This window comes from Arvicanthis niloticus, chromosome 7, assembly GCF_011762505.2.
Source record: "Arvicanthis niloticus isolate mArvNil1 chromosome 7, mArvNil1.pat.X, whole genome shotgun sequence".
In the NCBI taxonomy this organism is placed as follows: domain Eukaryota; kingdom Metazoa; phylum Chordata; class Mammalia; order Rodentia; family Muridae; genus Arvicanthis; species Arvicanthis niloticus.
Window position 1 is genome coordinate 37,833,684 of NC_047664.1, and position 14,744 is coordinate 37,848,427.

The window sequence follows — 14,744 nt, forward strand, 5'->3', positions numbered from 1 at the left end:
AGTTCAGGATGGTTTTGCACTCAGTCTCCTGTCTCTGGCTCTGAAGTGTTAAGATAACAGGATACTCCAGCATAACATGCTTTAAATAGCACTTTCCTCTTCTTGTTAAAACTGTCCACCTAGAGTGCTTTATAGGCCCTAGGAGGGCAGAGGTTTGATTCTCCCATCCGTAGTGCCAGCAAAGTGCCTTTTCCAGAGTGGTTGTTCTGCTCGTAGCTTCTGTGTGCGGTGCTGGGGGTGGAGCCCAGAGCCTGTGCTAGATAAGCAGTCCACCATGGGCTGCATCCCTGGTCCTACCTGTGGTTTTGCATGGAGTGGAATTCCAAGTGGAGATGTGACTGAAGTGATGGTCTACCCAAAGGTCCATCTCAGAAAAAGCTAGAAATGCTCCCCTCCCTCTCCCCCACAGTTCCCTCTGTGGTGCCTCCTAGCTCTTCCTTCTAAATACTCTGGATAATTGGAGTGAGATTAGTACATCTTCTCTGAGGTGGATGCCCCTTGCCTTTGTTGCAATCCTGGGTTGCCCCCAAGTGGAATATGAAGCATCCATGGATCATTGGCTGAAATGTAGGTTTTTCTGAGGTTTTTGTTTTGTTTTGTTTTGTTTTGGAGGGGTGGGGGTTGGAGGTGTGTTTGATTTAATTTTGTTTTTGTTGTTTGTTTTGGAGTTTGGGGGGGAAAGGGTCTCACTATGTAACACTGGCTGGCCTAGAACTTATTTTTGTAAACTGTGCTGGTCTTGAGATCTGCCTGTCTGGGGTTAAGGTGCTGGGGTTGAAGGTATGAACCACCTGGCTAAATTGTGTTTTTAAAAAAATAAGTGTCTTGGGGCTGGAGAAATGGCTCAGCAACTGAGTGTGATTGCTGCTCCTTGTAGAGGACTCAGATTTAGTCCCCAGCACTCACCCCAGGCAGCTCACAGCTGCCTGTAATAACTCCAGCTTCAGAAGATCCAACACCCTCTTCTGGCCTCCAAGGGCACTTGTGCACATACAGACAAGCAAGTACATATGCATAATAACTTTTTTTTAAAGATCTATTTATTTTTATTTCTATGAGTATACTATTGCTGTCTTCAGACATACCAGAAAAGTGCATAGGATCCTATTACAGATGGTTGTGAGCCACCATGTGGTTGCTGGGAATTGAACTCAGGACCTCTGGAAGAACAGTCAGTGAGTGCTCTTAGCTGCTGAGCCATCTCTCTATCCCATAATAAAGTATTTTTAAACAAGTAAAAATAAAGGTCTTAGGCTGGGTATGTGGGTCAGTAAGGGTCTTTCCTGGTGACCTAAAGGAGAAATGAGACAAGACGCCTCTGATCCGCTGATATCTAAAATCAGTTGGCTTGGTTGGAAAGTAAGGAAGAAATCTAGAAGTGTCCTGTAGATGCTATCCATTGAGTTTGCATACTTGATGTGTATGTAGGGGATACCAGACTAGAGCTGGCAGCTTGGAGGATACAGCACAGCACTTCCCCAGTGAGCTTAGTCCAGGAAAGAAGACACATTTTTACCTCCTACATCGATGCCATCATTACGTAAGCCCTCAGACACAGAGGGCAGAATCTGGGCACATCTGTTAGCACGTCCTTTACAGCTCTTAGCAGGTGGGGCTAGAATAAATGTGCTTTATGGAAATAGAAAAACCAGGAATAGAACAAGCTATAGATAAGAAGTGGAACAGGACAAGTCACAGATGAGAAATGGTTTCTGCTCATTTCCCATTTCTAGAGCACAGCACAGCCAAGAGCCGTGGATCACTCCTCACCTTTAGGAAAGGGTTTTGATGAAGATGTTTCATTCCATTTCAGTGAGGGCCTTTACTGAGAACCTTCTCAGTGTCAGCATGACAACAGTTAGCTGTGACAAGAAAACATAGACAGGACGGGGCTTGGTGAGCAGCCTCCCAGGACAGACTCCACAAGAGGCAGAGTGAAGGCTAAGTGGAGACCACAGAGGAGGGGACGTGTGGGAAAGGAAGGTGCTAAGTGGCGTGGAAGCTGGATAGAGTGCTGCAGTCACCACAGGGCAAAGTAAACCAGGAGCAGGAGAACTGGCAACCTCTGAGTTGAAAGGCAGATTTTGAGAACTACTGAGGACAGAAATATGTAGTCTGCATGTTCCACACGGGAGGACTTTCCACATTCTAGTATCTTGGCCTGTCAGGTATAGCTGCACACTGCTCCCTGTTTCTCTAGCTAATAAGACCATGTGTCTGTCCTTACCATAGGTTTGGATTTGTGCAAGATAAATATTCTGCCTCTGCTTTTAACTTCCCTGCTGAGAATAAGCCACAGTATATCCATGTCACAGGTGAGGAACTGTGGTTGTGGGTGGGTGCACAAGTCCCTGCCCACGCCTGCAGGGCCAGGGCCACCAGATCCAGCTGCAGGTGTTACCAACAGCTCCCCTCAGGCTCGGTCTCTCCCTGCCTGCAGGAACAGTATTCCTTCAGCTGCCATACTCCAAACGCAAGTTTTCTGGGCAGCAGCGGCGACGACGAAACTCTACCAGCTCTACCAACCAAAATATGTTCTGTGAGGAGCGGGTTGGCTACAACTGGGCCTACAACACCATGCTGACCAAGACATGGCGCTCTAGTGCCACAGGGGATGAGAAGTTTGCCGATCGGCTGCTAAAGGACTTCACGGATTTCTGCATCAACCGTGACAACCGACTGGTCACATTCTGGACAAACTGCCTGGAGAAGATGCATGCCAGTGCTCCATGAAGCCAGGCTACTCCACTTAGGAGAGGCTGTGGGTATGCTGGAGCCAGCCTTCCAGTTAGGCTCTGGGCATCAGGTGTCAGGCTGCTACTGTCAGTGAGTGGGGCCACTGCTGATATTTGGCCTCTGCACAAGTATGAGTGAGGAGAAAGACGAAGCAGCTGATGCCGCTACCACCACTCAGATCTCGCCATCATGTGCCCACGGCAGGGGGAGGCACAGATTGTCTGTGGGAGGAAGTCAGTGTCTGGGAATGGGGTAGGCAGCTTCCATTAGGGTCCTTTTCCTTCACCAGCAGTGGGATATTCGGAACAGAACCTCCTGCTTTCTGCCCAAGAATGTGTGTGTATAAGATAATTCTGTGACATAGTGTACCATTGGCTCACACCAGCTGTACATATGTGTATATAGCAGAGACGAATAAAGCCCCACACACAGTGTCTGTTACCAGCCTTGTTTGTAGCAGCAGTCCCACCATGGCTGAAAGCCAGACCAGTCTGGTCACCTCAGGTGACCAGAGGGCTTCAGGACCTCTGGTCTTGAGTCTGGCTCTGAGTTGACTTGATAGGTTTCTGTTTTGTTTTTTTTTGAGACATGGTTTCTCTGTGTATCCCTGGTTGTCCTGGAACTCACTCTGTAGAGACCAGGCTGGCCTCGAACTCAGAAATCCACCTGCCTCTGCCTCCCAAATGTTGGGATTAAAGGTGTGCGCCACCACTGCGATAGGTTTCTTTTAAAAAGTCTTTGGCCAGGAACAAGAATCCTACTGGACAGGACTACTAATCAGATAGTACAGTACAGTACAGTAGGAAGCTCTAAGCTTGTGTTGTCAGAAATATGCCTCGTTAAGTGGATGTACAACTCAGCAGAGCAGACATGGCATTTCTGACAGGTCCAGAGAAAGCTTTTGGCTCTAGACTGCTCAGGGAAGGCAAAGACCTCAAACTAAGAGGAGAACCTGGTAGTCGTGGCTACTGCTTGCTCGTGCGCTAGAGCTAATCACACCCCCGACTGATGTACCTTCTTAGCAGCTTTCAAATCCTTTACCTCTCCTGAGCCCTGTGGATAAGTCCAGGTCCAGCCCTCCTTGTCTGTCTCTTATCTCTATGAAACCTAACTTCTCTTTGGTTCATCCTACTGTGCTCTCCTGGGAAACTGGGTTTTTGTTGTTTGTTTTTTTAAAACTGCTACAAGCAGGGTATAGCGGCTTATACCTGTAATACCAGTGTTTTTGGAGACTGAGGCAGGAGGATTATGGAGTTCCAGGCTAAGCTGGCCTTCATAGTGTGTTCTTAGCAAAGCTGAGCTTTGCAGTAAGACTGTCTCAAAAAGTCTCACTTTTGGGCTGGAAAGATGACTCAGTTAAGAGCACTTGTCTGATCTTACAGAGGACCTGAATTCAGTGCCAGCACCCATGAGATCACTCACAACCATCCATAACTGGAGTTCCAGGGGCCACACCCTCTTCTGACCTCCTTTGGTATCAGGCGCACATGTGCTACACATACATATATCCACATATACATATATGCAAGCAAAGCACTCATATACATAAAACAAAAATAAATCTTAAAAACAAACAGGCAGCTCCACTCCATTTAGACTTGCCACTTAGAATTCTCTTGACTACCTGGACTCCAAAAACCTTAGGTATGGTGCTGGAGATGCCGATCAGAGCCAGCATAATAGACACCAGGCTCTGGACTCAATTCACACCATTACAGAAATAAAACGAAGCATTGTCTTGCCTGGTGGGCTGTTTTCACAGCTGCCTTGAGAGTTGTGCATTCTCTCGAACCAGACTCTTAACCAACTCAAATCTTCTGCATATATTAAGTCTTATATGTAAAGGTTTTTTTAAGATTTATTTTTTGTGGCCAGGCAGTGGCGCACGCCTTTAATCCCAGCACTTGGGAGGCAGAGGCAGATGGATTTCTGAGTTCGAGGCCAGCCTGGTCTACAGAGTGAGTTCCAGGACAGCCAGGGCTACACAGAGAAACCCTGTCTCGAAAAACAACAACAACAACAAAAAGATTTATTTTTTGTGTATGAATATTTTGCCTATGAGTGTATGTGTGCATCATGAGGTCAAAAGAGAGCATCAGATCCCCTGGAACTAGAGTCTAGATGGTTGTGAGCCACCATGTGGATGCTGGGAAGTGAACCTGGATCCTCCAAAAGCAGCAAGTACTCTTATTGGCTGAGCCATGTCCCCAGCTCCTACATGTGAAGCTTTTGAGAGAGTAAGCTGTTAATGTGTGAAAGTGTGATTCATAGGAAGCAAGCCTAAAAAAAATTAGCTTCCCCCCCCCCACTTTCTTCCCGTGAATATTGCTCCTCCTTGCTGTCAGTCTTCTTGTCAGTGGGAGCTGTCCAGAGTAGCTGGGGGATTGAGGGAGGTACAGCTGGACTTTGTAGATTGTACCTGTAACCACAGCACTTGAGAGACTGAGGGAGAGGGAAGAAGGTTGCTGTGAATTTGAGGCCACTTCAGGAGACACACTGTCCCAAACAAATAAGCATGCGCACACAAACAAAAAGGACAATTAAGAACTTACTACTGAGAAGACAGTAAATCTCTCAAGTTCTCGCTTTCCCAGATAGGCATGTTCAGAATTCCATGCCAGCCTCTGATAGTGCTGGTCATAGCAACTGTTGGCCAAGCCAGATCATGTGATCTCATGTGGTCCTTATCCATCCTGTGAAACCAATAGCCCCTTCACATACAGTTTTTGTCATATTCCAGAGGTAACTTGGAAGACAGAGAATGATCTGGCAGAGAATCAACTGATGAATCTGAATACTGGGTCACTTGCTTATCAACTGGTCCTGAGGTGCTCCTGACCTTGAGCTCCAGTTCCTGCATTCTCTAGTATTCCAGATTCCAACGCAGTGTTCTCCATCAGCACCTAGTTAGCCAGACAGACAGCTTGTCCCTGCGATTTGGCTACCTCCCTCCATCCCTGGTGCCCAACAGCAGAGCCTTGCCTCAGGAGAGCTACAGTCTAAAATGTGTCCCCACTAAGATCTCATGTGTTAGAACCTTAACCCTGAGGTTAGTGTGGTGACACAGGACTCTAATCCCAGTGCTAGGGAGGCAGAAACTAACGACTAACAGATCTCTGTGAGTTTGAGGTCAGCCTGATCAACAAACCAAGTTCTGGGACAGAAGAGCACACCAACTATGTCTAAGTCCCTGGATTCCATCCCCAGCTCTGACATATATATTTAAAAACAAGCTCAGCATTAAAAGGAATAAGGGGCCAGCAGGACAGCTCAATAAATAAAGGTGCTTGCCATTGAGGATTTAAGTTCAATTCCCCAGACCCATATGGTGGAAAGAATCTCTGATGTCCGCACACATGTTGTGGTACTTGTGTGTCCACATCTATACATACATGCACAAATAAATTTAATTGAAAACTTTAAAATAAAATATATTGAGAACTGTGAAAGTTTGCTAAAGTGGATAGAAAATAGAAAAGAAGCAGAATACAAGCCAATTTATAGTTCTCTATAGTCACCTACTTCCTGAGTGCTTGCTGTGTGCTAGGCTCATTGTACTTGACACATGCCCGAGAAGAGGTAAAAGGAAGGCCTCTGGAGGTAGATGCCAGGCCATATGGCTGAAAGGAATCCAGGCTGGCTGTTTTGTGGGATAGCATGACCTGATGGTGCACTGGGCCAACCCTTTCACCTTGAACTTAAGATTTCATGTGTGGTACAGTCCTGCAGACACAGGCATCCTGTAACAGGGCCATAGCTTCCCACACAGAGTCCCATGGTGACTTTCCCCAGCCCCCAGGACCCTGCGTATTTTGCCCCCGGGCTTGCAGCTGCTGGATTCAGCATGCAGGAGCTTCAGGCAGCTCCTAAAACTACAGCCATGTGCTTGTCCTAAACATGGCCGAGAGTGCTCTCCAAGTCTAGCTTTTGCTTGTCAAAGAGCATGTGCCAAAAGCAGGTCTTACAGCCTTCAGATTTGACCTCCGTCTGGTGTCAGCAGAGTCATCTGTTTCTGATTAATTGACTCATGTTTCTTCCAAGAAGAGGGTCTCAACCACTGAGAGAAGGACATGGAGAGGGTCTGTGAGATTCCTTGCAACCCCCTTTTCCTCTGAGCCATGGGATTCTCCTTTGACCTCACTTGGCTGCAAGAAACCATGGAGACTGCGAGACTGCAGACCTCTCCCTTCTCCTGTAACTATGCTGTCTGTAGAGTTAACCCTCAACCTTTAGCGCCACAGGAGCCTGTGGCAGTTGCCACTAGAACTTTGATTCTTAGCACTGTGCTTTTGAATTGCTGATCCAAGTTCATTTCCTCCCATCCAATATTCCTCAAATGTCTCCAAAGAGACAAAACAATTATTTTTAAACCCATGGCATCCCGAGAGAAAGATTTCCTAACACCTTTTGATGTCTATCCAACCCTTTAGACTCCTGTTCTACAATTTACCCCTCCCTGCAGTCTAGAAGTGTACAATGAGGTGCTGTCTTCAAAAGGCATTCTCTTTTCAAGGTAAAATGTCCTGTCCCTTTCCAAACCGTGAGTCCTTGGTCCCCAAGTACAGACAAGAGAAACAAAGTAGCAAAAGTCCTACTACAGGCAAACCAGAAAGATGAAGTGAACCAGGCACAGAAGAGTGAAGCTTTAGTCCCAGCTATTTGAAAGTTGAGGCAGGAGAATTACTTCGAGTTCAAGAATTCAAGGCCAGCATGGGCTACATATCTGGGACCTTGTCAGAAAGGGAGTTGGAGAGAAGAAGGAGAAAGAACCAAGCATTTTGATCTGATTTAAAAAACAAAAGAGTTCACATAGATGAACCAAGCATTTTGATCTGATTTAAAAAACAAAAGAGTTCACATAGATGGGCCTCCCCCAGTAGAAGAGAGACACTAAGAGCTGAGTCCTTCCTTAATGGCAGCTCTAATCCCAAAGCCCCATAGTGAGCACTTTTGCTAGATTGCTAGGGCAGAGTGACTGAGACCATTGCTTCTACACAGCAAGTTACAAGGAGAGCCAATGTAGGCTCCTGGTGATGGTCATTGCTCATATGCCAAGGCCTGGCTCTTGTGTTTTTCTCACACATTCCTTGTTCTTGATGTTTATCTATCTCTTCAGAGCTAGTGGAGGGCGAAGAACACACCTTGTTCATCCATGTATCCTCCACTGGAGGTTTACCTGACAAAGTAGGAGCTCTTTTATGGACTCATTTATTCAGCCGACACTAGAAGCTGGAGTACAGACAAAGCAGCAGCTGTGGCACTGTGGAAAAGGCCTGTCTGCACTGGGTAAAGTGCCACAGAAACAGGAGGGAACTTGATTACATTTGGACAATGTAAGGGTTCTCAAAAAGAAGCTCTTCTAGTAGGAAATGGGGAAGTGAGATTGCTAAAGACTGAAATCGGAAAAGCTGTGTGTGTGTGTTTGGGTGGTAGTGGGAGTGTTCTGGCCTGACCTGCCCAGCCTGCATTTTCAATGATTGATCTACAAAAGAGGGGGTCAGTGTTTTCAAGTTCCAGGGTACCACCTGGAATGACAAGTGGGCCATTGTCTGGGAGCTCTGGACCAACCTGTCTCTGGGGTTATACTAGGTAGGCGGGGCTTCACTCGTCTCTCAGGCTTTGCTGTTCCTAGCCTCAAATTTGATCCTGATTGAACAATCTCAGCCACACTCTGGGGCAGGAACCAGGACTGGCAGGGAATCATCTTTCTTGACCCTCCCCTTTCTCTTTAGGCCAGAAACCCTGCTCCCAAGTTCAGTGTTTTGTTTCCTCATGGTGTGATCCTGTGTCAGCCCTCCCTCCCCTCACCCCATCCATCTGATCTGCATCTGTTTCCATGGTAACAAAATGGGAATAATCAAATATTCACTATATCACTAAAGGAGAGTTGGTTTGAGGACCTAGGAGAGAAGGGCTCTGAGAATCGAGCCATTACACAGGCTGTTATTATTATTTTTAATTGAATCAAGGTCCTTCAGGCCCAGGATAGCTTCAAACCCATAATCTTCTTGCTCTGCCTCTAGAGTGCTGAAATTCCAAGCATGTAGCACCACGCCCTGCTCAAGTCACTGCTATTCTTCCTAATGTTCCTGCCAGCTACCTGTGCAATCCTGAGCAGTGTGTTTACCATGGGATGCATTAAATCTGGGGCTGGGGTGATGCCTCTCTGGTGTCCTTCAAGGGATCATAGTGAGGACCCTTGCAGAGTGAGCTTTGTATAGCTGTCTGGGTGGCACAGAGTGCTTGCAATTTTTTTTTTTTTTTTATAGTGTTGAGGTTCAAACCCAGGGCCTCACATATGTTAAGCAAGCACCCTGCCACTGAGTTACACCCCCGGCCCAAGCTGGATGCTGTGCATATGCCTTCCTTGGGAGCCAAATGCTCCATTTTGAATGTGTCTGGCAAGGGCATAAAGAACCTCAAATGCCACCAACCAGTCTGAAGGTTGGGAAAAGACAGAAGAAAAAGAAAAGGAGAAAAAGAAAGCAGAAGAAAGAGAACAGCAAGAGCTGCCTGTGTACTGAACCCAGAGAAGTATATACATGCCCAGAGGACAACACTAGGGAGCTAGCTGGGTGATAGGACCCTTACTTCTCACAGGAGAAACTGAGTCTTGAGCAAATGAATTGCCTGAGGAAATTGAGCACACACATGGCAGAAAAGAGCAAGCTTCAGCCCCAGGATTCTCCTCCCTAGAGAGGACGAACTACAGGCAAAGGGGAGGAAAAGCCCTGGGGGAGCTTTCATGGCCAGCAGCCTCCTGGGGAGGGAGGGAGGACAAGGCTTGGGGCTGGACCTTTCGCACTGTGGTCAGGGATAGTCCCTCCTATTCTTGGGCACCACACAGACCTGCTGTGGGTATGTGGTGCTGAAGGGACAGGGGCACTCCTGCATAGCTTGATGCACAGGATGCGTCTCACCTCAAAGCAGAAGTGAAAGAGGAACCATTCTCAGGAGACAAGAGGGAAGCCCGTTCACCCCTCAGTATCTGCTGCAAGAACTAGGAGGGCAGCAGTCTCTGGGAGCCAGCCTGGTGAGATGACAGGGTGAAGCCAGCTTGGTGGCTGGGGGCTGGGTATACACATCCCTCCATACATATTTTGGACTCATTAAGCCTACATCCTTTCGAAACACCCCAATAACTAAATGTTTAAATCAGTTTTTTTATGATTGAGACTCTGAGAGGCCTGACTCAATACAAGCCCCTGTCTCCTAGCAGAATTGAAGCCAACCTCTCTCTGCAGAGAGGGATGGATCTATGTATCGTTTATTGACTCACTCACTGCCCACACATTTGCTGGCCATTCTCTCATCAATACATGCCTCTTAATAGCTTTCTGTTGCACACAGAGGAGAATCCATGAGGCATTGTTCTGGATTCCCAGGATAACTGACAGAGGAGCAGCTTTCACAGTGTCTAGTCATTGATGTCTTCGTATGAAAGAGAACGATATTCTCAAATTCTTCACAGCAGTGGCCGGGCAGCCCCACCCTTAACTTTCAGAAGGAAAGTTGGTATGCAAACGCTGAGTCAGAAGAGGACCTGGGATGAGATTCTGCTGGCAGCTTGAGACACTGATGCCACTGAGAACCCTGCGAGTATGTGTTCTGTCCTGCAGGAACCCTACCATGACTGCGCACAAGTTTTCCACTGTCATAGGAGCCTCTCCTATTGGCTGCTTCTCTCCTGGGACCTTCGCAGACCAGATCCAGGCAACTTTCTGGGAGCCATGTTAGTGGTGACTGACCCTAGAGCTGACCACTAGTCTCTTGGGGGGGGGGGGGCACTTAATGTCACCTAGATTCCCATTGTCCTCAGAAGCAGCAAGGAGACACAGAACTCATTGGTGGCTCCCAGACAGAAATGCATTCCTGTGAACATGCCAGGGAGATGTCTGGTCTCTAGTCTACAGAGGAGCTGAAGGGGTTTAGAGTGAACAACCCAGTACTGTAAAGGCTGTGAGTAAGGAGGAATTTTAGGGCCAACGGACTCTGCTGAGTCCTGAGTTCACCGCTGCTCAGCCGGGGCAACGGGTTTTCAGGTGAGCAGGCGCTCTCTGTGCTGATCCAGGCATTCCCAGCTGAAGCTGTTCACTCAGTTACTGAAACTGGGCTGTGGCTCCCACAGAAAAGGCCACTAAATGGATAGGAGCACTTAGCAGTCTTAAGGCAAAAGGGGGAAGATTGGTAGAAAAGGAACACCAACTTCTAAGGTGTATGTATAGGTACAATGCACATGTATACAACCATCTACACAACATTTTGTAGATACAGAATGGGAGAAGGACATCAAACAACAACAAGATATACAGTAATTATTTTTATAGTTGTGAATTATAACTGGGGAAAGTGTTGCAAAGGCCAATGAGGTTGTGAGGTTGGATGTGCCCTCAAGCTATGCTGGGGCTGAGGGTTGTCTTCTTCCATTTTCCTGGAACCCTGGTGGTTAGCAGAGTTGGAAAAGAGCAGATGCTGGGAGCAGAGATGTTCTGTCTATGAAGATTCTGAGACGCTGAGGCAGGAAACCTAGTGGCTCCTATTGAGAGGAAGAGGTGAGGGCCAGAGGAGGAAGAAGTGAGACCTCATCACCCAAGACCATCAAATGACACATAGTTGTATATCTTCAGGAGAAGGAAGTAAGGTGGACTCAGGCAATCCTCCTCTGGCCTCTTTTCAATAGGAATTTATTCTCCCTTCTTGCTGGGCTACTGGAAAGTTGTGTTGGGTAAAGGCAGAGAAGTACCTAGCCTGGGAAGTACCTAGCCTGGGGTAGCCATGTTAAAGGAACCTAATAGCAGAACCTTTGGTTTATGATGGATGGGGCATAGGCTGACAGTTTAGCAGTCTTTCCAAATGCTGCTACTAACATGCCTGCTTTTCTCTGGAGGTAGATTCTAGGAGATACAGAGACCAGGGCTACCCATGGGTTTAGATACCTTGGTCCAACTTGCTGTGTGGTGTAGTATTTCCCTGATGTTATATCCCTACCACACTAAGTCAGTACAGACTGGAAATGGGCTTAAAACTGTGGCAAGGTCCACCTTAGAAGGTGATGGGTAGACCCCTTTTCCTTCTCCCAGGATACTCCTCTCTTTATATGCCTTGGGCTTTAATTCATGATCTAGTCAGTTTGTGCCAACTCCTCACTCAGGAGCAACCACATGCTGTGCAGATTGCACAGTACTGGAGCCCTGAAGTTTGACCAGCAGCAAGAGCACATTAGTCTGTAAGCATAGAGCCACCTTGACTTTCCTCTCCTGATTCAGGGAGGCAATCTCCATAAAGCAAAGAGCTCACATCTCTGGATCACAGGTATTCCTGGAGGGAGCTGTGCGGGACCCTGCTTGCTGCCCTGATTAGTTCTAGCTCAAGTGGTGTGTGTGTGTGTGTGTGTGTGTGTGTGTGTGTGTGTGTGTGTGTGTGTTGATGATGATGATGATGATGGTACTGATGGTGGTGGCTGGTTGTTTAACTATTTGTTTTGTCATACTTTGAGACATCTCTTTCTTTAGCCTAGAACAGCCTCAATCCTCCTGGCTCAGCCTACTATTGCTGGGATCACAAGTATGCAAAATCATGCCTGGGTCAGTACCAGCTGCCCTCTACAACCAAGAATTGTTGGCACCTTACTGGCAAGTGCTATAGTCTAGATTCTATTCCAGGTACCAGTGACCTTGCCCACACAGCCTGTCAGCCAGGAACACACCTTTGGTCTGTGTTCTGTTGACTTTGGGGCTTCACTTGTTGGCGATGGCCCTGAGTTTTGGTCTCTTCTTCTGGCAAGTGGCTGTGGGGGTGGCTGCCAGTCCTCAGAAGCATTGCAGAATGACCTCGCTGGCCATGGCGTATAGAGGGAAAACTGAGAGACCTGAGTGGGGAACCAACTTGTCTGAGGTTGGGGTTCAGCTTCCCTCTAACCTACCTCCAGGTTCAGTTGCTTCCCCGGCCCTTCACTAGAGATCCTGGAGGAACAGCAGCAAACTCATATGTGTTACCACATGACTCTTGATTTAGCTGTGCACCCCGCCCCCAGCTCTCCTGAAGCCTGCTCCTCCCACAGTCTTCCCCGATTTAGTAACCATACCATCATCTACCCAGTTATTCAGGCAGAAAGCCTCGGAATTATCTTACATTTCCCTTTCCCTCAGCCCCCTCATCTGATCCATTAGCAAAAACATATTGTAATCGACCTTTCCTCCCCTCCCAACCAAACTGGTCCTTCTGCATTTGCTGTATTGCAGAGGCATGCATCTGGAATCTCAGCATACTTACAGCAAGATGGTGGCAGGTGGAGGCTGGGGAATCACCTGGAGCTTGCAGGCCATTGGTCTGGAGCACACAGTACATCAGAAACTAGAAGAGCACTTTCCTCAACCAGGTAGAGGGCAAGCCCCAACCTCAGACTTCCACACGCATGCTGTGACCTGTTCTCTCATGCACAGATTTAAAAAAAAAAAAAAAAAAAAAAAAAAAGATTTAAAAAAGAGCCTGAGTTACAAGTCTACTCTAGTTCAGTGTCTCTAAAAGGACAGCATTATCCTGGCCTGTAAACTCTTCAAGGGGGTAATCTCTTGGACTGGGACTGTAGCTTGGCAGTAGAGAGCACTTGCCTAGTGTGTACAAGGCCCTGAGCTCAATCGCTTAACATCAAAACCCAAAACAAACCAAGCAGGGAGTGGGACTTTTGGGCAAGTTTTTAGCCTCTTGGTGCTTCGGTTTTGTTAACTATAACTTGGGAACAACAGCAGTGCCTATTTCACAGAGGTGAGATGAAAACTAAAGAGTGGATAAATTAAAAAAAGACAGGCAGTGGTGGCTCACGCCTTTAATCCCAGCACTCTGAGTTCGAGACCAGCCTGGTCTACAGAGCTACTTCCTGGACTGTCAGAGCTGCAACAACACACGATGAGGTGTTTGGTGATGTTGACTCTATTGTGATTATTAGCTTGTTGTTGTGACACAGCATCCTGCTCAGCAGCCCAGGCTGGCTTTGTACTTTATTCTCTTCCCACTGTCTCCCGGGTGCTGGGATTACAGGTGTGAGCCATCACATCCAACTCTGTTACCATTTTAAAATCATTATCAACATTACCTTTGCCGTCTGTTTAACTTCTTTTTTAAACTTTTTTTTTTTTGGATTTATTATTTTATGTGCATGAATGTTTTGCTTGCATGTGTGCCTGTGTGCCACATGTATAACTGGTGCCCTTGGAGGTCAGAAGAGGGCATCAGAGCCTCTGGAACTAGAGTTGCAGATGGTTGCAAGTCACCATGTGGGTGCTGGGAATCGAATCCAGCCCCCCTACAAGAGTAGCAGCAGGTTAATCACTGAACCATCTCTTCTGCCCCTAGTTTTTCTTAAAGGGGCAATTATTTTTCCCTATCTTTGAGAAATAAGAACGTGTACATTTTATCACATTTTATCACTTTCCCTAATCTGCTTAACAGAAGTACCAGGGTCTTTAACCAGCAAGTACACCATTGGTGACTTATAAGGAGGATGTGATCCTCCTTAGCTCCATAGTCTTTCCCTATGGCTCATCCCTCTGCAGTCACACTGGTCTCATCACAGCTCTGTGTGAGAGTCAGGCTTTGTCATTCTTCCTTCCATCTCAGCCTCATCGTTATCCCTTAACCTTGCGATCCAGTGACTCCAGGAGGTCCTCTCATTTCATGTTTCTATTCCTACTGCTGTGACAGAGCAACAGGGAAGTGTTTCTTCAGCCCCTTGTTTGAGGTAAAATCTGTCATGGCAGGGGCATTACGGTGGCAGGAGCTTGAGACAGCTAGTCACCTCGCATCCACAGTCAGGAAGTGGAGAAGGCTGCTGCTCAGCTCGATTCCTCCTCTCTATCCAGTCTGAGATCCCAGCCATGGAGTGGCACTGCCTACAAACGGTGTGGGTCTTCCTACCTCAGTTAACCTAAATCAGAACTTCCCTCATCCGTATGCCCACAGGCTCGTCTCTTGAATGGTTCTGGACCCTGGAACTTGACAATCCATGTTAA

General features: G+C 47.2%; 1 protein-coding gene and 1 long non-coding RNA gene across 24 annotated transcripts in view; one reads left to right on the forward strand and one right to left on the reverse strand.

Annotated features, from left to right (window-relative positions):
- Nucleotides 1-3,177, forward strand: part of Depdc5 (DEP domain containing 5, GATOR1 subcomplex subunit) — a 120,154-nt gene extending 116,977 nt beyond the window's left edge. For 19 of the 23 annotated variants that reach the window (XM_034508703.2, XM_076938266.1, XM_076938265.1 and 16 more), the window contains 2 exons: nt 2,233-2,315; nt 2,441-3,177. In XM_034508703.2, the coding sequence (XP_034364594.1) occupies nt 2,233-2,315; nt 2,441-2,733 (376 nt within the window). In that variant the 3' untranslated portion in view covers nt 2,734-3,177. Of the gene's footprint in view, nt 1-409; nt 567-2,232; nt 2,316-2,440 lie in introns of those variants that run through there. The other 4 variants (XM_076938276.1, XM_076938277.1, XM_076938278.1 and 1 more) reach the window with 2 other exon arrangements.
- A 7,891-nt stretch (nt 3,178-11,068) lies between these two features.
- Nucleotides 11,069-13,141, reverse strand: LOC143442963 (uncharacterized). The gene is made up of 3 exons (XR_013111588.1): nt 13,009-13,141; nt 12,443-12,604; nt 11,069-11,272 (listed from the first exon to the last, which is right to left on the reverse strand). It is a non-coding gene; the product is annotated as an uncharacterized LOC143442963 (long non-coding RNA).
- Between the last annotated feature and the right edge of the window lie 1,603 nt (nt 13,142-14,744).